General features: G+C 48.9%; 1 protein-coding gene and 1 long non-coding RNA gene across 2 annotated transcripts; one reads left to right on the top strand and one right to left on the bottom strand.

The window, feature by feature from the left end:
• Nucleotides 1-9338: 9338 nt before the first annotated feature.
• On the bottom strand, nt 9339-11347 carry LOC146183149 (uncharacterized). Its single transcript, XR_014708471.1, has 3 exons — nt 11304-11347; nt 10377-10498; nt 9339-9394 (listed from the first exon to the last, which is right to left on the bottom strand). It is a non-coding gene; the product is annotated as an uncharacterized LOC146183149 (long non-coding RNA).
• A 1559-nt stretch (nt 11348-12906) lies between these two features.
• LOC146183148 (uncharacterized) lies at nt 12907-16539 on the top strand. The gene is made up of 3 exons (XM_084608337.1): nt 12907-14710; nt 14942-15087; nt 16201-16539. The coding sequence occupies exons 1-3, from the start codon at nt 12907-12909 to the stop codon at nt 16537-16539; spliced, it is 2289 nt and encodes a 762-aa protein (XP_084464463.1).
• The last annotated feature ends 6467 nt before the right edge of the window (nt 16540-23006 follow it).

Genomic DNA, 23006 nt, shown 5'->3' with positions numbered 1-23006 from the left:
CCAAGCATATGGTACCAGTATAAGAAACACTACAGAATTACATGAAAATGTCACTGAACTACGAGCACGTCAATGAATTAAGCTGCTAAATTTGAAAATACACAAGACGCGGGCAGAGTCATTAAATAGAGCCCTAGAACATAATTTTTTCCATCTCCTCACCTTCAGGTGCATTATCTGCTCTGGTTTAGAGCTCTGCTCTTCGTTTAGTGACTTCACATAAAAACAGAACCTCATCTGGACATAGAACTTCTCTATGCGAAGAGTAATTTTTCAGTCATGGGCAGAATATCCAGGCTCGGGAACCTCTGGGCTTTTCAAAAACATCGCAAAATTATGAATGCTGCTTGTCTTAATCTCAGTTATTGAAATGAAATAAATAATTTTAAAAAATTGAATTTTCCAGCGTGTTTACGAGCTTTGTAAGCTCTGCAGACGTATAAAGATGACCTCGGTGGTCAAAATTTGAGGTGAATTCATTTTCTTTTTTTTTTTTTGCACACATAATTTGCTCAAAATTAGATACAGAATAAGTACTGCATTTTGATTTGTGCCTGAACTTTAGAGCTACATATCTTGCAATATACCGGGTGCGCGAGGCATTTGAGGATACAATGTTGGCTTCAGGCAGAGAATATCTCCAGCAAATATCTCCAGCTTTGCAGAGTTTTAGGACCTCTTCTATGTACATTGTGCATGTTTCACCAGGCCCTTGGGCTCGCTGGAATAAAATCTGCTCAGCGCATTTCCGTTTTGCCGTGGTATCCCCGAAACAATTTCGAATCTCCTCTTCAAAACGCTCCCAGCTCGTTAAAGGCCCACTGTCCACCCTCCGGTCGAAAATATTTTCTTCCTCGGTGACTGTGAGACTTCGCCCCTAGAACGCAAGGCCGCAAAATGTTTTTGAAAAGAGTAACTAATAACGCAGTTACAGCCACCGCAATCACCCGATTCTGTCATGCTTCTCTCCTTCCGTTCCCTCGCAAAGATTTTTCACTCTCCTGCACGAGGTCGTCTAGCCTCCGCAAGACAAATTCCCCTTCCTCCTCCGCGTTTGGCGGGAGGTGGGGCGTGGCACTCCGCGAGCGCGAAAAAAAAAATACGGCCGAGGGAGCGCGCGCCGCTGGATTCAGTCTGGCCGTGGCAAGGGAAAAGCGCGCAGCGAGCGGTAGACACCCATCCTTCTCCAGTCAGTCAGCGAGACGGACCAATGGACGTCGTTCGCGGTACGTACGTCATTACTGCGGCCCGTCGGGCCAGCGCAGGAAACGGGGAAGCTGGCTTCCCAAAGGAGAGCATGAGAGAGCTTTGAATTGTATTTTCGATGCTTTGCGGCGCGCGTGTCACTGTAGCATTTTGCACAGACTATCTCCGGTACCTGATTGAAACACTGGGCTCCTTTGCTTAAAAGGGCCTTCCCTGGACAGTGGCCCTTTAAGGAAGCTTCATGGTTCTCAAACCATGTCAGGGCTGTGGAGTCCAAGAAAAAAAAAACACTTGCCAGCATTACAGTGGCATCCCAGTGATTGTACTTGCTCACCCGCTGGTAATTGGTGAGCCAGTCGTCCACGTCTTCGCCAGCCTTGCCAGAAAAGGTTCGCGGCTCACGGTAATGCTGCCATGCGGGTGCCGCTGAACCTGGCTGCCGTGCATCGCCGTCTTGAATCATTGTGGGTGTCAAAGGGGGGAGCCCAGCGAGTCGTCGGCTCGAACGAGGTAGAGAGGAATCCGTGGTGATCTTTCAGCACCTTCCACCACACTGTTAAGGTTTATTTACAAAGTGGTTCTGCCCCTTAGCCTGATGTGCTAACCAAGATATAGTGAGCTTCCTCTTCTTTCACTTCTATTCCGGAGAGCCTCTTTTTGCACTTCCTTGTTCTCTTCTGTTCGCATGCCTGACAATATATATTTTCACCAAACTTTAGGAGATATTTCTCTTACTGTTTATTTTCACATTACTCAATGAATGCGCCACTTGCAGCAATAACCAATTCAATTCGGCTTCGGAAATGGCTGCATGCACGGATCAGGTGGTTCTTCGAGGTACTGCCCATTGAGTTCGCAGTGGCGACCTTCAGAGTTTTTTGTATTATGTGGTCTTTTGTCGGCTTCTCTCTCAACGACGCCGAGTGGATTCAAATCTGGACAACTAGGAGGCCACAAGTTGGGAGTGATGTGGTTATTGGAAGTTGTTGGCTAGCCACTCGTGGGTGACGCAGGCGGTGTGGGCGAGAGCCGAATGTTGCTGAAAGACACAAGGTTTTCCTTTCGAAACAGTATCGGTCCAGAGCTTCACAACGGTGGCAAGCACCTCTGCGTACTCGGCAGCATTAACGCGGAGTCCTTCTGCAAAACAGTGTGGCAGCATGACATCACCCTTGTTGCTGACGGCTGCTGACACCATCACACACAGAAATTTTGTGTGCAATGCTGTCGGCACCTCATTAGCGCTTCCGTAAAGCCATCTTTCATTATGGCAATTAGCTTTTTGGTCTTGATCGAAGTTCTTTTCATCTGAAAGAAAAAAAAAGAGCATTCCAGGCTCTTCAGCTTGCCTAGCAAGCGAATTGGACCAGAGCAGACAATTCTCCCGAGCTTTACCAGAAAAGAATTGCGCCCTCCTCATGACACAGAAATGGTACCGCACGTCCTCGTGCACAGCAAGCCTGACAGCTGACTCTGCGACATCGAGCTCCTTTGCAATGGCCCGCATTGACTTCTCTGGGTTGTCACTCACGATGACTTGCAGCCTCTGAAGAAAATCAGGTGTTCTGACGACGTCTGACCGCTGATTGTGTTTTTTCCTTTTCGCCACAGATGCCACGTCACCGTCACAGCACATCAGTTCTGTTCACACCTTGTTAACAAAAGACTTCGCTACATTCAGAAAGTTGGCAATTTCCAAGTCGCTATGGCGCGCAGCCAGTGCGATGAGGACTGCATGGCGTTTCATTTCCTGCGTCAACTTGTACGCTTCCATTATTCAACAAACTGCGCAGTATAAATGATAAGGGGTCAACCAACAAGAAGCCGCATGCCTAGATACATATGCTGAGCCTGCTTGTGTCTATGGCGATAAGGAGTAGTAACCTCAAATACCTCATGCACCCAGTGAGCTACGAGAATGCTATAACTGTGCCTAGTGACGGGCAATCAAAGTAGCTTCAACGTCCTCGAGCCTTCCCTCGTGAAGCAAGTGGTCAAATTCATCATTCGCAATGAACACGCAGTGAGCAAAAAAAAAAGAGAAATTACAGGCTCTCAATTTGTGTTTGAAGTTTTCAGGTGCAATCAAATCTATTCGCTACAACCCATCATGCTTCGAAAATCTTAATGAAAAGCATGGGTAAAAAATTGTTCAGAGTGCAATATGAAAGACCTGCAGTAGACCTGCAAGTAGTGCTAAAGGAACACTGAAAGAAAAAGTAGGCTTGCAGCTATGGTATACTGGCTCCTAATCACAAAAACACCACTTTCACTGAAAACAAAACTCTTATAAGGTAGAAAAAAGAGAACAGAAATGCAGGCATTGCAGAAATACAGAAATCGCAAATGCATGCACAATGACATGCAAGGGATCCCGGAGGCTGCCTAACATGTATTATGGTTGCATGTTTGAATTGTTAACTTTTGTTTCAAAAATGGCAAAAAGACAGGCTAAATATTGGAAGCCAAAAATAAATTTGCGCTTGGCAGTGCCACAGGCAGTCAGTTTCGTTTTGGTATGTTTTGGTTCTTTGAAGTCACAGCTATGCATTTGGCATCACCACATAGTTTCATTTTTGATATACATGCTTTGGTTTACAAGTGCGGAGCAGCAGAGTTTTCCTCTGATGAAGTTCATGCCTCAGTAAGCGCTTCTCTGTTGAAAAATCTGGTATGAAATGCACACAGGATTAAGTTATAACTTACTGGGCAGAATAAACCTCCACAGACCCGAGCGGAGCTGGGAAGAAAAGAAAGGCTGGAAAAAGTAAGATTTAAAATAGCATGGGTGCTTAAAAAAAAAAAAAGAAACAGCCTCGAAAGGGATTTAATCCGAAGTTTAAATGTCTTAGCCATTGCGCCACACGAACAGCTGAGACCTCTCGCATTACATTACTTGTGTAGTGCACTTGCATTTTTTACACATATTTTTCACTCACCGCTAAACAATTGCATCCCAAGTGTGCTGAATGCTTTTGCTGGCTGTTAATAGTGTAACCGATGTCTCATATCTATGATAAGCATAGGAGTTTGCCAAACTATCTCGTAATATTTCTATTTCTCTATTTTCTGCTGTCCCAGCGTGCATGCACAGACCTTACTGGCACATCAGTTTGCCATCTGCAGGGCAGCGACGCTAGAGTACACCACATAAGGTGTAGACACCCAAGGAAGCATTGAACGAAAGGGAGCTCAGTTGGTTCATATTAAGAAATACAATAGTGAAGGAAACGAAATAAATTGAACAAAACAGGCCCTGTGTGCCCCTTTTTTCTTTTAACTTTCTGCCACAATGCATTGTTCACCCCTTGCTGCTATTCAAAAAAGACCATCTGTAGCAGTCTTTACTCGTCACTCGTGATGGTAGCTCGGCAATGTCAGTGGCCGCATCCATAGCTTCGCTAGCTACAAACTTTGCTGCCACGTCAGCGCTCGTACATTCTATCCTGTTAGTCAAGTGACCTCAACTCTAAAAAGCACCGCATGCTCTGTGGGTGCCAAGGTCAAGATTCACTGCGAGAACTTTGCAGTCAAGCTCAGGATCTATGCCTGGTGCAAACAAATAGACGGCTTTGGCGAACTGTAGCTTTAATTTCAGCTGCTGCTAGATTGCACTGCTCGCTATGCATCAAGAATCACGGAGTCTATGTTTACACCATCATTTGCGTCATTTTCCCAAGTCTAAATCCCTTGGAAGAAAAGCAGACCTCTTCAACTTCAAATCGAAATATCTCGGCAATAAATGTGTCTTGCTGCCGGACAAGCGACAAAAAAGTCACGAAACACTGCACTATTAGATCCTGGCAACAAAAAATATTGTGATGGGTCCCATACTGCAGAAAATCTGGCATCCATGAAAAATTATGGGCATGTATCTGGCAAGTGGCAGGAAGGTGACGCAGCACTGCAATGACTGTCCGTCAGGTTGCGTGACATCACAAGGCCACATGACATGACCAAGTCAGCAGGTGGTGCCACACAGGGTGCTTTTTATGGTATCAAGTTAAAAAGGAAAACAAAGAGAACATCGCTTGGAGCAATTACGCGCCACTATTTGTTTCTTGCAGGTGTATCCGTGACAAAGGTTTGTGCATGCAGGGCTACCTGGAATCACTTGAGGCAAATCCTTGAAGCCTTGTTATGAAATATTAAAAATTGTAGAGGTTCAGCTCTCTTTGAACCAAGTCAAGAGCATTAGCCATCGGCCGGTGCCGCATTTGTCGCTGCCGCTTCAGTCTTGGCTTGATTCCGCATTTGGTAAGCTTCTTGGCAATAGGCTAGTCTGGCTTCTCGTTCGATGTCTTGGCAACCTGTTTGGCATGGTTGCAGTCTGTCTTTGGCACAAGTGGATTCCTCTACACCACACTGCCTCCTTTTGTCATGCCGCCTGGTGAATTCGCCCAACACTATGCTCGCGGTCTCGACTGCACTTACCGAGAAATGTTTTAAAGCAACGAATAGAATATGGGTGCACAAAACACAGACAACAGAACATGTTGGTGCCGCTGCAAATGAATGAACGAAATAGCTATTAGGCTGGCGTGTGGGAAAAAGGTGCGCATAACTTCATCTTCAACATCAGCCGGGTTGCCATTGAGAAGGAGATCGGCGAGAGGTGGTGCCCCGCGTGCCTTGCCATTTAGGCCACGAAAGATGCGCCAAAGTTGTGATAGGCCCGGTACTTGTCCAAGACGGTCGCATGTAGAGTGCCAAGCCTCACTTTGCAGGTGAAGCTGGTATGCCCGGATAAGCTTGAATTGTCGTCGAAGAAGCACGAGATCTTTGTGACGTTTTCCGCGTGTCCGAAAACGTTGCGTGAGGTGATCTGCGCGACGCCAAAGGTTAGCCAGGTGAGCATCCATGCCAACTGTGGAATCGTCACAGGGGATATATTCGAGAGCTTGTGTGCGGGCATCTCGGAGTACAGACAAAAAGGAGTCAATATCCGAGAAGGGGGTCGTAGTATTAGCACGAAACTTGTCCCAGTTGAAAAACGAACGTGTTGTCCGAACGCGAAGACATTTACGATTGAGAGTGAGCAAGATGGGCAAGTGATCACTACCCCAAGAATTAGAAAGGACGTCCCAGCGCCGAAGAAGACGCGGTGATGAGAATGTAAGGTCCAGTGTAGTGTCTGCTTGAGAGGGATGGAGACCGATACGGGTCGGCACGTTAGGTTCGTTGCACAGGGTAAGAAGAGTTTGATCAAGGGCGTCATATAGGTGTTTACCACGTTGGTTAGGCTGAGATGAGCTCCAGGCTGCGTGATGTGCGTTGAAATCTCCGCCAATAAGAATAGGATAAGGGTGTGCTGCGTTTTCAAGGTCAGGGAGCCAGGAACAGGGTTCTGCCATGACGTTACCTGGCCGGAAATAGGCCGATGCTACGACGAAAGGTTTTTATTAGTCACTACATTGAATACGTCAGTCCTGGATTTCATCCAGCTCAAGCCGGCTTCCGCCCTAACCTTGGAACGCATGACTGCATTTGGCTTTTGCGAAGAGTTCTGAATAGAGCTCATCGTAAAACGCTACCTGACTATCTCCTGGCTGTCGATATACACAAAGCTTTTGACAATGTTCGCCATGAGGTTATCCTGGAGGAACTCGCCAAACGCTTTCCTAGTAATCGTGCCCAAATCTGGATCCGCAATTTTTTGACATCTAGACCCATTCAGCTACATGGCAAAGCTCCGGGATGGGTGCCCAAAACCTATTACTTGGATAGGGGTGTACCTCAGGGCTCCATTCTCGGACCCATATTGTTCAACTTGGCCATGACACGCGTCGCCGAGAATCTGGAAATCAGCACAAGCGCAAGATTCGCTATATATGCCGATGATATTACCGTCTGGACTGAGGCAGCGGATTACGTAGACAAATATTCTATGGAGACTGAACTTCAGGCGGCCCTTCTTTGTCTTGAAGATACACTAACCAAAATTGGCCTCGAACTCGCACCACATAAAACAGAATTGATTAGTATTGACGGAAAACATAAAACCAACCCCAGTATGCAGATCCATCTTCACATCGGAGGCAACACCATCACCTCCTCAAATGGGCAAATCCGCATTCTTGGCCTGCCCATATCAAGCTGCAACAGCCCCCAGAAATGGGTTCGTCAGTTACAACGCCTTTGGCCAGCACTGCTACATACTATTCGTCGCCTGTCCAACCGGCACGGCGGTGCGCGGCAGCATGCCTGCCGTGCGATGGCCAGAGCAGCGGCGGTCGGAAAAATCCTCTATGGTACACCGGTCCTCCAACTGTCGAAGACTGACTTCGCTAAGGTCGAACGCCTTCATCGCGCTACACTGCGCACTATTACCGGTCTACCTAAGCACACTCCTATAGCCGAACTTGAGCGTTTGGCCGCTCTTCCACCGCTCACTACCGTCGTTACCGAGTCACAGACGCGTCATCGAATACGTCTAGAGAACACTGTCCAGGGGCGTCGCCTGCTGGCCTGGGATGAACAGCGTAACGACAAAACACCAGCCCTATATGCATCACTTCCCCCTTGGGAGATGCCAGTAGTCACACGCGTCCATCGCCGACCTATAAACCGCGATTTTGTCATTCCCCGGGAGCTCCTAGCTGCCCATCACCGACAAGAGCGAATCCCCGATACGACTGACATAATACACCGACGCATCCATTACAAGCGAATTCGCATCTATGGCCTGGGTATGCGATGACAACCCTTCCCTTTCAGGCGCTTATGCCTGCCATCTACCTCAGGGTACCCCTCTTCACGCTGAACTCCTCGCGATTTGGGGAGCCTTGTCAGGAGTGCCTTGCACCGGAACTGGGTCACTACGTATTCTTACTGATTCCTTTGAAGCTTACAAGGAAATCGCTACTCCGGGTTCACAAGATGCAACAGCTACGGCTATACAGCGCCTCCTTAAACGCCACCAACTCGCGACCAGAACTGTCGCTATTCACTGGACCCCAGGTCACTCGGACGAATCAGGGGGCAATGCGGCGGCACACGCCGCGGCTGCCTTGGCAGGTGGGATGTCCACATTTACTTCCCCACCCCCCTTGCTTCATCCTTATTCGACCTTGGGCGGGCAACTCACCCCTTCTCTTGCCCTTATGCACTATACTCGGACCAGTCTTCGTAGCCTCAGTCAGCATCGCATGCAGGTGGCCACACCAGACCCACCTTTTACGAGAAGAACCCACCTCACCCGAAGTCAAGAAGTCTTTTTGAATAAGCTCATCGCCCATGCGGCTTACACGCCACGTATTATGGCCCGCTGGCGTCAGTATAAAGAGAAAATGATTACGTGCCCCCACTGTACGACTCTAACCTGCGGCGGCATATCTCATTTACTTTGGGAATGCCCTGCTTTTTCTACTGGACGCCCCGAGATCGAACCCTACCGCCTGAACTACCGTTCCCTTCTAGAAACTGATGCAAACACACAGATGATATTTGCCAAGTATGGCTCGCTTAGTGGCCTGGTTAGAGCAATGTGATTCGAGTGACGACCTAAATAAACAATGAAGATTATGTCTACTCCCCTTTATCCCCATCCATGGCCATGAGCCTTCCCATTCAATAAAGGACATTCAATCAATCAATAGCTATTAGAAATGATAGCAGTGCCTACTCTGCTGGCAGAAATCTTGAGCAAAAATTTCTCATCAATTGGCCCTAATTGGCTATACAAGGCCATGCGACATCTTCCCATGAAAATAGCAGTGACTGAAATTTTTCATACTTTCACAATCATCTTTTAGCAAATAATGACCTGCTTTTGTTTCGCACTACATGCGCCATAGTGTCAGCAAATAAATTGCAATGCTGTTTGTACAGCAAGCGACTGCAGGCAAGGGACACGTCTGGGTGATATTTTTGAGGTAGTCGTGTAAGCCAGATATCACCCAAGTTTCCAGGGCAAAAAAATTATGGCATGTAATTTCTTCCTAACAAAGATTACCAAAGTACTGCCTGCTGAGAACTTATTCTCGGCAAATAATTTCAACAGTGTATGGAGCAGAGCATGAATTCGGGCAGCCCGAAAACCTGGGCCGGGCTGGAAAATTGCCATTTTTATGGGTCTGGACCTGGCTCGGGCTTGACATGCAGGCCTGGGCTTGCAGCTTGCAGTGGCGGAACCAGGCCAGGCTGGGTAAAGCTGTGTATGGTTTCTTTTGGAGATGGAATTCGAGCACTAAAATCATTCCAGTGGTTTATGAATCAACCACTACTAATACATATGTTGACAGAGAATGAGGGAAAGCTCATTTGTAAACAGAGTTTAATCAGTGCCACTCGGTATTTTGTCCAAGTAATTTAGTACGAACATGCCGGGCTACATTCAATGACACAAGTGAAAAAAGTTAAAAAGGAAAGGCTCAAAACTCGATAGCGAACTGTACTACAATGGAGGTGTTATGAAGTGCTGTAACCTGTCATGCATGACACAACCCGTTTGCATAAGCACGTGCCTACTGAAGTACTCAACGCCATCAGCTTAGGATTTCTCAGCAATCAGTGAGCAAGAGGGTAGCTTCTAACCTTTGTGTTACTGCTAACGGCTGGACATTTGAAGCCTCATAACAGCCCATGGACAAGGACCTTCAATTGACTGCTCGGCAGGCAGCCATCTGTTCATAAAAATTCTGACTGTCTGCTTTGCCCCCCCCCCCTTTAAAGAATGTCTCTACGCTACAATAAATGCTGTAGGATAAGAGCTTATTGCTTTAGGAATCTTTACATATCCAATAACATATACATGCACAATGAACAGACACTACCGCTTTTCGTCTCCACAGAGATGTGGCAATGTGGCTGTGATTTCTTCAATGAATATGTAAATTTTGTTTTTTTCTGCCCTAGCCCACTCATGTTCCTGGGGCAAAGTTGCCAGGGGCAGTCTTTTTGTAGGTGATTAAGCAAAGAACTTGCACCAAGAGCCAATTGCTTATAAGGAGTCATAGTTAAAATGCCCGTAATCCATACCTTTTAAATTGGGCTAGACAGCTTTACATAAAATGTCTTCTCAAAATATCCTTCACCAAGCCTTTGCTTCTGTCGGTGCTTTAACTGTGCCCTTCTCTACCAAGAATATTTTGCAAGGTTTGTCTCTCATCTTGATTTATTGTTATGTGCTAGTTAAGCAATACATTTTTAAAGCGTCTGCTCAGACTTACTTTGCAGGTTTGGCACGGGCCCTGTCGTGGAAGCGCAGGCCGGGTCCGGGCCATGTAATCATTGCCGATGGGCTTGAAACCATGGGCCCGGGATGGTCTTCAAACGCGGGCCAGGGAAGGGGCTGGAAAATCCAACCCGCGCAGGGCTCTAGTAAGGAGTGTAAGAAACTAAAAGTACACACAGGAAAGAAAAATCACACACACATAAGGAGAGTTCAGTAGCGAGTTCATTACTTCGAAGCACCGCTACGTGGTCTCCGTGCTACAATGGAGTTGTCTAAACGGTATTTACGTTATCATTTCTGTTGTCTCAACAGAGCTTATCCTTTTGTCGTACCCGACGCAAACTAGGTAAAATTTCATCAAGGGTACGCAGAATATCATCCATATAGCTGCCGCTTTTGGCTGTAAAAGGTTCAGTGCTGGTTTCGAGCTTTTGGTGCTCAATATGTATCACTAGTTTCAAGCTACAAGCAGATCAATTAAGGGGAAATGAGGGTGCTCATAGTGATGCTCGAGCGATATCATAGGCAAGTACTTCACCCGGATGTGATCAAAACGAACAGCGTATGGAGAATCGGGGCCAAGAACGGAAAAAGCTTAAAATGAGCTTCGTCGCCCTAAGCAGCTAATCACTGACGAGTGCCGTGAGTATCTGGTTGATAGAAGACAAAGCATCAAGCGCCAGTCAGCAGCATCATAAGACAGTGCAGTGCTCGCCTTCAACCGTGCTAAATTGGCGCGTGCTGTAAGTGCATACCTTGGCACAAATCCCTGCAGTATGTGACAAATAAGAACGGTAAGCGGACAGCATATAACCACGAACATTGCACGCAAAAGGGGCAGCTAAAATTTGAACATGGCGGCACCTTCACTAACATGCTTTGTCCACAACTAAAGAAATCTTTTCACAGACCGGGCACTAACCTTTCTGTACCGAAGCCGCAGCAGATGTGCCAGGGTTGTTCATGGTGCGCACACCAGTCAGTTCGATCGCACCCGTCCGTGGAACAGGCACAGTCTCGTTTACTACAACAAAAGCCACGGCACCAAACCGCCGCCGCGGCACCGGCAATCTCTTTCTCTATGGCACCGGCGGCACCCCCAAGCAGGGTGGGTGGCGGGCGATGAGCGGTGGCCCGTCGGCACGCCGTGCCCCCAACTAGGGACAATCCGACCTAGGGATTGCTAGGGATTCAGGGCGGCTGTCCAGCAAAAATCCAGGCAACACTGGCATTATTCATGGCGAGTTTTAGCCGCTCCCCCCCTCATTGCCCTCATCATCGAGTTGATGCCGCTGGCAGTAGGCAGCTGCACGCGTTTTCTTCCAAGTTGCGCGACCAGTTGTACATTGACCTTAGTACAATCGCCCAGCGCACAGCACAACCGCTTCGGACACTCCGCAGCAACTGCACGAAGCGACTTGCCCCAAGGTGCGAGCGCGGAGAATGCGGCGGCGCGGGGCATGCCAAAGGGTGTCACTGGTGTCACCACCCTGTACGGCGGCGCTAGTATCGAGGCACCCTAGTCCCCTAGTGCTCTAGAATATTGGGTAGTGAGCTCACTCTCCGGCGACGGCGCGCGCTGCCCTGTCTCCGAAAACGGCAGCAGGTTTTTGTTTTCAAAGGGGCCCGCGCTGAGGCGCTGCCGTCGTCGTCTATGGAAGCCTCCGCCAGCCTCCGCTGCCTCAGCCGATAGTGTGCAGGCTTCGCGCTCCGCTGTGTTTCAGCTGTGCCTTCCATATGAGCCACTTTTTGTATTTATAGAAAATATTATGTCTTTGTAGGAAGCATAGTAGGGCATGCTGGGCTCCCTCCTAGAAGTTGATACTATACAAGACAATGTGCAGAATGAAACAAGCATGCATTTGGCACTGACTGCTGCTGCAAACAAACGCGCTGCAGCTAGTTTCATCCTCCCAAGATCACGACCAGCACATTGCTAGGAGTGATTCAAGAATAATATTTCAGATTGCTGGCTATGTCGCAAGAAAGTGCATCGTAAAGACCAATTGTCAAGACTGTTTGACATACACTTCTGACTATGCCTGCCCCAGGTGAAACTTTCCAGCTTGCACGACTGACACAGTTCTGTGACAATTTGGAGGGCTCCTTTATCCGACTGGTTGCTTATATGGCTTTGTAAAGAAGCTTGACGACTTGTTCACAGGCTGCTTCTCCCGTGAACAGCTGCACTCAGACAGCGTTTTAGATGTGCTGACAATTGTGAAAGGCAGAAATGGTCAAGAGGTTGGCTGTTCCAGCCATGGTTCGACTCTCTCTGCAAATATAATTGTTGTGTATAGAGGGCGCTATTTCATCACGAGCACAACCTGTCATCTGTATATAAACATTGTCATGAGAATAAACGGGGTCATTTGGTGGCACGCGCCGCCCCGAAATCTTGTCTTTCCTGGGCACCGACGCGCGGCGTCACCACATACTGACGCAGTCGACAGACCTGCGGCTTGACATTTGGCCATCTCGACTACAGGATTGCGGCTAGTCACGCGCGGGAGGCGTGTCAGGCGATGGATTCGTTTGCGCTACCGCCGGTGGGCCTTTTCCTGGAAGTACCTGGACAACCGCCTGTACCATGGCACCAATGGAAGGAGGACTTCGAAAATTTTCTACAAGCAACCGGACTCGACGAGAAATCGCAGGTACGGAAGAGGGCCATTCTATTGCAATGCCTAGGCGTTGAAGGCCGTCGGGTTTTCCGCACGCTTACTCCGGGACCGGTCACGAGCAAAGCTTTTGCGGACGTTTACCAAGAAGCGCTCGCCTTGCTGGAACGCCATTTCACAAGCGCTGTGAATGTTCTTGTTGAGCGTCGCCGATTCACGCTGCGGCGACAACTTCCGGACGAACCGATACGGGACTACGTCACTGCTCTCCGGCAACTGGCGAAGAATTGCGATTTTGGTGATTTTCTTGAGACAGCTTTGCGTGATAAGGTTGTGGATGGCATTCGAAGTGTAGAACTGCGACAGAAGCTGTTACTGAAAGGGTCGACGCTTACGTTGGATCAGGCCGTTGACATCCTGCGGGCTTATGAAGAGGCGGTAAACGGTGCTCGACTGTATGAAGACAGTTACGACGCTTACCCGGTCCAGCGAGTGACGGAGGCAAGAGGTCAGCCGCTGAGGGGCGGTTCTTCGTCTGCCTCGGTGCGCAAGTGCTACCGATGCGGCTCAGCAGGACACTTAGCCAACTCGCGGGAATGCAAGGCGCGAGGGAAGCGTTGTGCAAGGTGCCACAAGATTGGGCATTTCCAAGTAGTGTGTGAAAGTCGCGGAGAAGCAGAAGTGCGCGCTATTCGAGATGAAGACTGCACGGAGGTGTTGGGCGTGCTGACAGTGACGCAGGTGAAACGGGGGATTTTGGCCGTTGATGTGTGCATCGAGGACGAATTAGTCCAGCTGCTGGTAGACACGGGCTCAGCTGTGTCCATTTTACCTCACCATCTATACCAAGAAAAGTTCGCCTGCCGGTTTGACTTGGGTCCTGCCGTGGCGACGCTGCGGGACTTCTCTGGCCAAACAATTCCGGTCATGGGGTGTTTTGTGGCCAAGACTGTGTACGGGAGTGTATCTGCCAATGTTCGTTTTCACGTGGTTCCGCAGGGCATGGCATTGTTGGGTTTAGATGCAGTCAAGCAGCTGCGGTTGCGCATTGATGGAGCATCTTTGGCATGTTTGCAGACGACTGTGAGCACCGAGTCGCTGCCCCCAGAATTATGTGAGTTTTCTTCCCTTTTCTCTGATAAATTGGGTTTGGCAAATGACTTTGTGCATGAAGTGAAGCTGCGCGCCGATGTGAAGCCCGTGGCAGCGAAGGTTCGGCGCCTGCCCTTGGCACTCAGAGAACAAGTTTCTAATGAGTTAGCAAGACTGGAACAGGAAGGCATCATAGAGCGTGTAAACGCGTCACAGTGGGTGTCGCCGATAGTTGTAGTGAAGAAAAAGGATGGAAGGATCCGCCTCTGCGTAGATTTGCGGGAAGCAAACAAAGCAGTGGTGGCTGATGGATTTCCACTGCCTCATACTGAGGAACTTTTGAACGAGCTGAATGGGGCAGCATGGTTTTCAAAATTAGACTTGGCATCCGCATACTACCAAGTGGAGCTGGCTGAAGGCAGTCGAGAAATAACAACGTTCGTGACGCATGAAGGGCTGTTCCGTTTCCGCAGAGTATGTTTTGGCCTCGCTTCGGCCCCTGCTGCATTTCAGCGGATGATGCAGGAGATATTGAAGGGTTGTAATGGCGTTCTGTTCTATATTGATGACATCATTGTCTTCGGCAGGACAAAAGGGGAACACACCAACCACTTGCGTGAGGTATTGCGACGTATTGCTAAAGCCGGCTTGCAACTAAACAAGAAATGTGTGTTTGAAGTGCAAGAACTGTCATTTTTGGGCCACCATGTCAGTGCTGAAGGGCTCAGGCCCCTCAAGTCGAAAGTCGAGGCGATTCTTCACGCGCAACCACCGACTGATGTGGTTGGTCTGCGTTCTTTTTTGGGACTTCTTGGCTATTATTCTCGCTTCATTCCACATTATGCAGAGGAAGTGGCGCCATTGCGGCGGCTTCTTCGCAAGGGCCAGGAGTTCTGCTGGGACCAGACCGCGGAAGACAGTTTCTGCAAGGCCAAGTCGCTGCTGGCATCGTGCGGCGCTGTGGCCATGTTCGACAGCGCGCTACCGGTACAGGTGACTGCTGATGCTTCAGCCTACGGGTTAGGGGCTGTGTTGCAACAAGTTGTTGATGGGGAGTCACGCACGGTGGCATTCGCGTCCAGGACCTTGTCACCACAAGAGCGCAAGTATTCTACCGGAGAACGGGAAGCATTAGCGTGCCTATGGGCTTGCGAGCATTGGCATGTGTATTTGTGGGGCCGAAAATTTATTTTAAGGACTGACCCTCAGGCGCTAGTGACCTTGCTATCCAGCAATGGCACAGGTCGGCGTCCCCTTCGAATTGAAAGGTGGTGTGCAAGACTCATGCAGTATAACTTCTCCGTACAGTACACAAAGGGAGAAACCAACGTGGTGGCTGATGCACTATCCCGGTTGCCCGTGCCATCAATGGAAGGTGAGCCTTTGGAGGAGGTAGTTGCTGCAATATCAAGTGTCGTTATGAAGAATCAGCTACAGGAAGCAACACAGAATGACCCGCTGCTGCAACAAGTGATGCAGCATGTCGTATCTGGGTGGCCAGAAAAAAAGGAGCTCGCAGGAAAACTGTTGTTGTTCGCACGCATTCGAGATGAACTGTCTGTTGTGGAGGGGTTGTTGTTTCGTGCAGAGCGTATAGTGCCTCCAGCAGATCTAACATCCAAGTTTGTTGCACTTGCTCATGAATCTCATCCGGGCATTGTCAGAACAAAGCAACGGCTACGAGAGTTGTACTGGTGGCCCAGGATGGATGACGATGTGGAAAATGCCCTCAGGAACTGTGCAGTTTGTAAAGCCGCAGATAAGTCTGCAAAAACTATGACAGCACCATTGCAGCCAGTAGAATGGCCTGAGAAGCCATGGTATAAGTTAGGAATAGATATTGTGGGGCCAATGGAACGTGCACCGCCTGACTGCAGGTTTGCGGTAACAATCGTGGATTATCACAGCAAGTGGCCTGAAGTGGTTTTTGTTTCATCTATAACCGCACAGTCAGTAGTCAAGGTCTTGCTAGAGCTTTTTGCACGGGAAGGGTACCCAGGAAGTGTGGTCACAGACAATGGCCGTCAATTCATGTCCACATACTTTCAGGAAATTTTGAGGGCCAGGGGTATTGACCATTGTGTGACATCATTGTATTACCCTCAGTGCAATGGCCAGGTCGAAAGGTTTAATCGCGTTCTGAAGGAGTACCTGCAGACTGCGTCACTGGAGCGCAGGCCATTGAAGGAAGCCATCTTGGAGTACCTGAGTGTCTACAGAGCTACACCACACGCCACAACAGGGGTGTCTCCAGCATTCTTGCTACACGGAAGGAGACCTCGTACTCGCTTAGATGTGGTTGGCCTTCCAGGAGAAGGATTCTTCGATGAGCCAGTGGCGCACATGGCAGACTTACGACAGCGGGTCAAGAACCGGCAACAGCAAGTGAAAAGCTACACGGATGAGAAACGGGGTGCCAGAGACTCAACGTGGGGGATTTTGTGAAGGTACGACGAGGTTTTGGCGTAAAAAGCGAGCAGAAGTTTTCCTTGCCCCTGGAGGTGAAGAAGCGTATAGGCAGGAATTCATTTTTGCTGGCAGATGGGAAGAAATGGAATGCGTCGAAGTTGTCAGTAGTTGCCCGGGGAGGTCAACAAGATGCACCGCTGTTGGTTGAGAAAGTGAAGAGGCATCGTGCTGTAGCAGTCGGGTTGGAGATGCATGTGCCTTACTTTGAGTCTCCTGCAGGCCTTGATACTCGGGACACGGCTTTGGCAACAGCAGACACTGCAACATCGGGTGATAATCGTCAGGAGTCTGTGCAGGATGCGGCAGAGGCAGACACACTGCATGAAGAACTTTCTCAGACTTCTGGTGCAGAGTGTGTTGTGCTTGATGGGCAGCAAATGGAACATTCTCAACAGCAAGGAACCACTGGGCGGACGGAAAATGTGGCTGCAGGGGTGCCGCGTAGATCTCAGCGACAACGGACAGCGCCCACGTGGTACCGGGATTACGTAACCTAAATATACTAGTTAGTGTTCTGGTTTGTTTCGTTTTTGCCTGCTTGCAGCAATCTTGAGTTTTAGCATGCATTTTTGTTGTTTATCGAAGGGGGGAAAGATGTTGTGTATAGAGGGCGCTATTTCATCACGAGCACAACCTGTCATCTGTATATAAACATTGTCATGAGAATAAACGGGGTCATTTGGTGGCACGCGCCGCCCCGAAATCTTGTCTTTCCTGGGCACCGACGCGCGGCGTCACCACAATAATCAAATTCTATATTGTCACACGACTGCACTTCTACATTAAAGGAATAAATCTTGACAAGGCAGGGAAGCGCCAAAAGGCAAAGCATTTAATTGAAGCTGAGCCGCTGCTCTTGAAATATGCTTGCTGTTTGTGAAGTCTGCTTTTTGCGCACTGCTCAAAAAATAAACTTTTCTTGGAGATTTTACAACCAATATTGGGTCTCCGCCGTTTTCTTCACACTTTTATTTTCATGAAATGTTCCTTCAAAAAATAAAAGTGAATGCACCAACACTATGTGGAAAGGCAGAAAAAGAAAACATCTGATATACATATAGTAGTGCCAGCAGAATTAGCGATATCTTTTCACATTGGAGTATTATTAGATTGAGCAACGATTGATGTAGAGATGCATGATTTCTAGCGCAGATGTGGTAAGTTGTAATCCTTAGACTGTTTAGTTTACCTATACCCTGTGGCCAGATGCAGAATCGAATCTTGGCCGCAACGACAGTTTTGCTATGGAGGCGACTCAAGGTGCCCGTGTTCTGTGCGGTGTCCACGCGCTTTAAAGAACCCCAGGTTGTCGAAATTTCCGGATCCCTCAACTGGCGTATCTCGTAGCCCGAGTCGCTTTGTGAACCGAGCCAAACCCCTAAATTTAAGATTTCTGTCCATCTTAAATAATGTATGAGCCTTAGCCTTCTTTTCAAATCCCCCTCCTTTTTTTTTCTCCACATGATACGCAGCGAGAGTATGAAATTTAAAATGTAACAGTAAACGTGTTTAATTATATGCAACTGCTGCAAAAAGGTTAGGGCCGCGCACCAGCGCCTGTTCAATATAACTGCTGGTTTTGGCAAAAAGATAAGGGATTTGTTCTAAACACGTAAGCCTATTATTGATATACGCCCATGAAAATATACCTGACCCTTCCGAATGTATGAAAACTAGGAGAGCTTTAGTTTGCTTCTAATGAGAGCTTTTTCCCTCAATGCCATCCTGGCGAGTTTCCGCTGATAACGGGCACAAGCTGAGAGAAACCTAGCTGACCTAGCTGCGTCGCCACAATGACAATGTAAGCAAAAGTCTCCCCTTATAAAAAAAATTTGACAAAAGAGCATTCCACTAATTGGATCGGTGACTGCCCACCTTTCGCGCAGCCAGAGACCAAATCTGAAGCGGCCGCTTACATTGAAGATGATGGTGGCGCCACCTCGCGGGTGAGACATAAACTGCGACACTGAACGGCGCTCAGTCAGTCCACTACCCAATATTCTAGAGCACTTTAGCTGTGGTGCGAGAGGGTGCGAGCCGGTTTCTCGCGCACATTGCGCCGCGCTGCTTAGAGCTGGAAAGGGAGCTGCGCGTTGCTTTGACTCACGTTTAATACTTTGTTTTACAGCTCTTTCAGGAGCTTAGGATTGATATAACGTTTTAACATGCTAATGATAATATCGAAATTGCTTTGTGCAAATTGCTCGAACTTGAAAGCTCGATCGGTACATATGAGCCACACGCTAACCCGGTAAACGCACATGAGAGCTTTCGCGTTTGGAGGATTTCAAACTCAAAGAATACAAGTCACGAAATACAGATTCGGTTTAATAGAACGAAGGCAGCATGTTTAATCAAAGGTGACAATGGGTGGAAGGCGCATTTTTCTTTGTTCTGCGCATTTGGTTTTGGGCAAGCTTGCGTTTCTGCTTCTGTTTCGCACCCGTTATGTAACCCCCCTCACATAATACTCCAATTAGAGCCCGTGAGGTATTTGAATAAAAAAATAAATAAAAAAAAACAGCAGAACACAAACGAGGAACCTTTACTGACAGCGGCTATAAGGTACATCGCGGCCTGCGATTGCACAAGGTTTTTTTTTTTTTTTTTTCTCAGATACACAATATGCACGAGACGCGGCCGGTTCATCGCGATGAAGCTGTAATGCCGCGCTTACGATGAAACATGCGCCTAATATATAACTGCATCCATATGACATATGTGTAGCGCAAAATGACAATCGAGGGACACAGAAAAGGTACACAACACAGGTGCTGTCTGTAGCGCCTGTGTACACTCTTTGTGCCACACACTGCCATGGAGCACCGTTACCGACTCGCCCAGGTTTGCATCCTTGTGAATATAACTGCATGCTCTAAAAATGTTTCTCGCAAACAAAAGCTGTTGCCGTTTACCTTCAGTCATTTCTATCGATGCTTCGTTCCCATTGTACAGAATGCGTACTTACGTAGCATCAGATAGCGCAGTAATACGTGCGCTACTTGTTCTAGCGGTAGCCCCGTTTGCCAAAAAAGCAAGTCTTCTCTGTGCACCACCGCTTTCTCTTTGGCATTTTTCTCTGCAGTCTAGTGAGAGGTACTGGGGAAACAACAATCGGGAACCGCGCTTCACCACTGGCGACACAGTAAAAAAAGAAGGGATACAGGCGAGCACAGAACGCGCGCACAAAACGAGAAAAAAAAACTCGATGCAATCGTCGCCGAGCAGGTAGAAATGCGGAACGACTCGCATGAGCAAACACCTACACCGTAAATAAACTACTGCACCTTCGTGAAAGAAAAAGACGCGCAGAAGCAGGTTTAACACGCACGCACAACACCAACAGATTGCCGTATTGCGAGATACTGCGTCGTCTGCTCAGGTGGCACCTTCCCGACAAGCAGCGCCCTCTGCCGCTAACGATTGGCTTTCATTGCAAATAGCACCATCCTCGCCCATAGGGAAGCGCGGGCGCTCGTCACACTAGCCAGTATATTCTAGGCACTGTAGCCCTACTACACGTACGGTGGCTAGATTGGTAGGTGTGCCGACCGGCACGGCACAAAGCATAGTTCCGCGTTTCTCCGCTTCATGACGACGAAACTGGCGCTGCTGTTCTCCGCCCGGTGCTCACCGGCGGATCGTCTGCTACTTGTCGCAATCGCATCGCGCGTTTTGTTACCCTCATTTTTGTTTAAAAACATTACTTATTACTTGCGTTATCAGTGAAAATAGTAGCTGAAACTGAGACTTTTGCTGTCTGGCATTGAAACAATAAACAGACGACACTAGCTACCCGTTTTCTCGTCTGTTTGCTGTCTGTCATCGTCCACATGCAAGCGCCGTAGCGGAGCAGGCGCTGCGTTTTTTGTGAGAAGTGATCGGAATGAAGACCAAAAAGGACACAACTTGTTTCGCACCCTTCTGCAAATCCGGCTACAAGTCATCGAGAAAAGTACCGAAAGTCTCGCTGTTTTCGGCGCCGCGGGATCCCGAACTGTTCAAATGGTGGGAGCTTGCTCTTCATCATGCCGACAAGAGGTTGCAGCCACACTCCGTTGTGTGTGAACGGCATTTTGACCAAGAGTGTATCGAACGGGATTACAAATATATGATAGAAGGCAACATTGTTAGCCTCCCACGTTCTCACCCACGATTGACGAAAGATGCCGTGCCTTCTGCCCTGCCCGATGCTCCTGCTTACCTGTCAAGAAAGGTGACCGCGAAACGAAAGACGAAGAATTCCGCAGGCTGCCGCCCAACCAAGGCTGCCAGAAAGGACAGCCACAACCTTGAGACAGTGCCGGACGATCCAGTACCTTCAAGCTCCAGTGAAGGTATCTCTACGTCTGTAACCGAAGTGTCAAGGAGGGATTCTTATCAGGGAGCACTGCAGAAGGCCTCCGAGTCACGCTGTCGATCACTCTTTCCCTCTTGGATTATCTGTCGTCCAAAATAGGCTACAGGTACTTAATGACCGCCAGACTAAGCCAAGACATCTTGGAGCAACTGTTTGGGGTTTTGCGACAAATGACAGGAAGTAACGACCATCCAACCCCCGTTCAGTTCTTGATCTCCATAAACACTCTGGAGTTCATGAACTTGGCCATCAAGTCACCTGATCATGGGAATGTTTCACTCGGTCTACTAAGCAGCTTGCTTGACACCGCCATAGCAAAAGCAGAGACCCAGCAGAGGTATGTGGACGACTTACTGGACATAGGGAATGTGCAGGTGGCACACGAAATGCTCAGCGCTTAGCTTGACAACGACCACAGCAGCCTAGCTCGGTAGGAAAAAGTGATTCGCGGCTGATTTTCTATTTGGCAGGATACGTGGCGCGAAAGTTTCTTTCAAAGACTAAATGTGCCGATTGTGCCACTGTTTTGCTGGCATCGCCAGAAGCTCCCCTTCCGCCTATGGCCGCTCTCACAGCCCACGTAAGCATGGGGAACTTAATATTCCCATCTGATGCTTTGAACAGTCTCGTGACATCTCTCGAGGAGACCTTCAGTCACTGCTTCACAGTCACTGCACTGAGGCGAGAAAGTCTCGCAGACTTCGCCTCTTTTCTGCAGCTCTAACCTCCGCCTATGATCGGTTGTGAGGAGCATAAGATTGAGATCACTAACAGCGTCGTCAAGTTTTACTCTATCATGCGCCTCCACTTCGAGCAAGAACCTGGCCCGTGAAAACGCGCGAAAAAAAAAACACCTGAAATTGAGACGCGTGTGAAGTGTTCTCACGTCGGAGTCTGAGGCAAAACTGTTTATTCCAGCGAATGCGTACAAGCATGGTAGACAGTCCAGACAGAGAGAGAGAGGGAGTAAAGAGAGTTCAGTGTCCTCGCGTAGCTTCGTACATGCTAGGACCGAAGAGCCGCGGGGACGCGGGGATGAGGTGTTGAGCGAAATACGATGCTCAGGCCAGACAAAGTACAGCACGGGAAGCGGCGCTTGGAGCGGCAGCATGTGCGATACACAGTTGGAGCGGCAGTACCACGATACACAACACTCCTCCCCCCTTGCTAGACGTAGTAGTCTCGCAGGTGAGAAGGAAACCTTCTTTCACGGGTGGAGCGTCGAAGAACGGTGCCGGTTGCCGGAGGAATTCCGTCGGAGGCATCTGCGTTCTCTGAGTCGGAGCGGCTGTGCTCGGGTTCTGGTGAGTCGGCGTCTGGCTCGGGCAGGGAAGTGCGAGAAGGTTGTTCGTTCTGCTCTTCCGACTCGGAGCGCGGCTCAGGCATTTCGAGTTCAGGTGCACGGCGAGGAAGATCGGGTAGGTTGTAGTCCCTCTTCCTAAGGTGGTCGACGTGCCTGCGCCATAACGTACCGCAGAGGAGTCTGACTTCATAGGACACAGGCCCTTTGCAGGAGCAGATGATAGCGGGAAGCCACCGAGACCCATATGGAGAAAAATTCCTTGCGAAAACTGAGTCACCGGGCACAAACTTGCGGGTCGGTGTAGCGCGGAACTTCTGTGACAGCTGGTCAAGTCGCGGGTCGCCCTCCTGGGAATCAGGGTGCAAGTAGTCTAGGGCAGACTTTAGCTGACGTGAGAACAGTAGCTCCGCCGGGCTTCTTCCTGTAGTCGTGCAGGGCAGCAAGTGCTGCTGGAACAGGAAACGACTCAGCTGAAGTTCGATGTCGCCTCCTTTCAGTCGTTTAAGGGCTTTCTTTGTTTCCTGAACGAAGCGCTCGGCCTGTCCGTTAGAAGATGGATGGTATGGCGCGACTAAAGCTTGACGAACATTGTTCCTAGCGAGGAACTGTCGGAATTCAGCTGAGGTGAATGCAGAACCGTTGTCGGACACGACGACGTCAGGAAGTCCGTGTGTGGCGAACAGCCTTCTGAGTTCTCGGATAACGACTGTAGCTGAAGTAGTGTTCACCACAAAGACCTCTAGCCATTTCGAGAACGAGTCCACGACAATAAGAAATATC

The sequence above is a fragment of the Amblyomma maculatum genome, chromosome 7, assembly GCF_055883805.1.
Source record: "Amblyomma maculatum isolate TAMU_Amacu chromosome 7, ASM5588380v1, whole genome shotgun sequence".
Classification (NCBI taxonomy): Eukaryota; Metazoa; Arthropoda; class Arachnida; order Ixodida; family Ixodidae; genus Amblyomma; species Amblyomma maculatum.
This window is presented reverse-complemented; position numbering and strand designations above follow the sequence as displayed.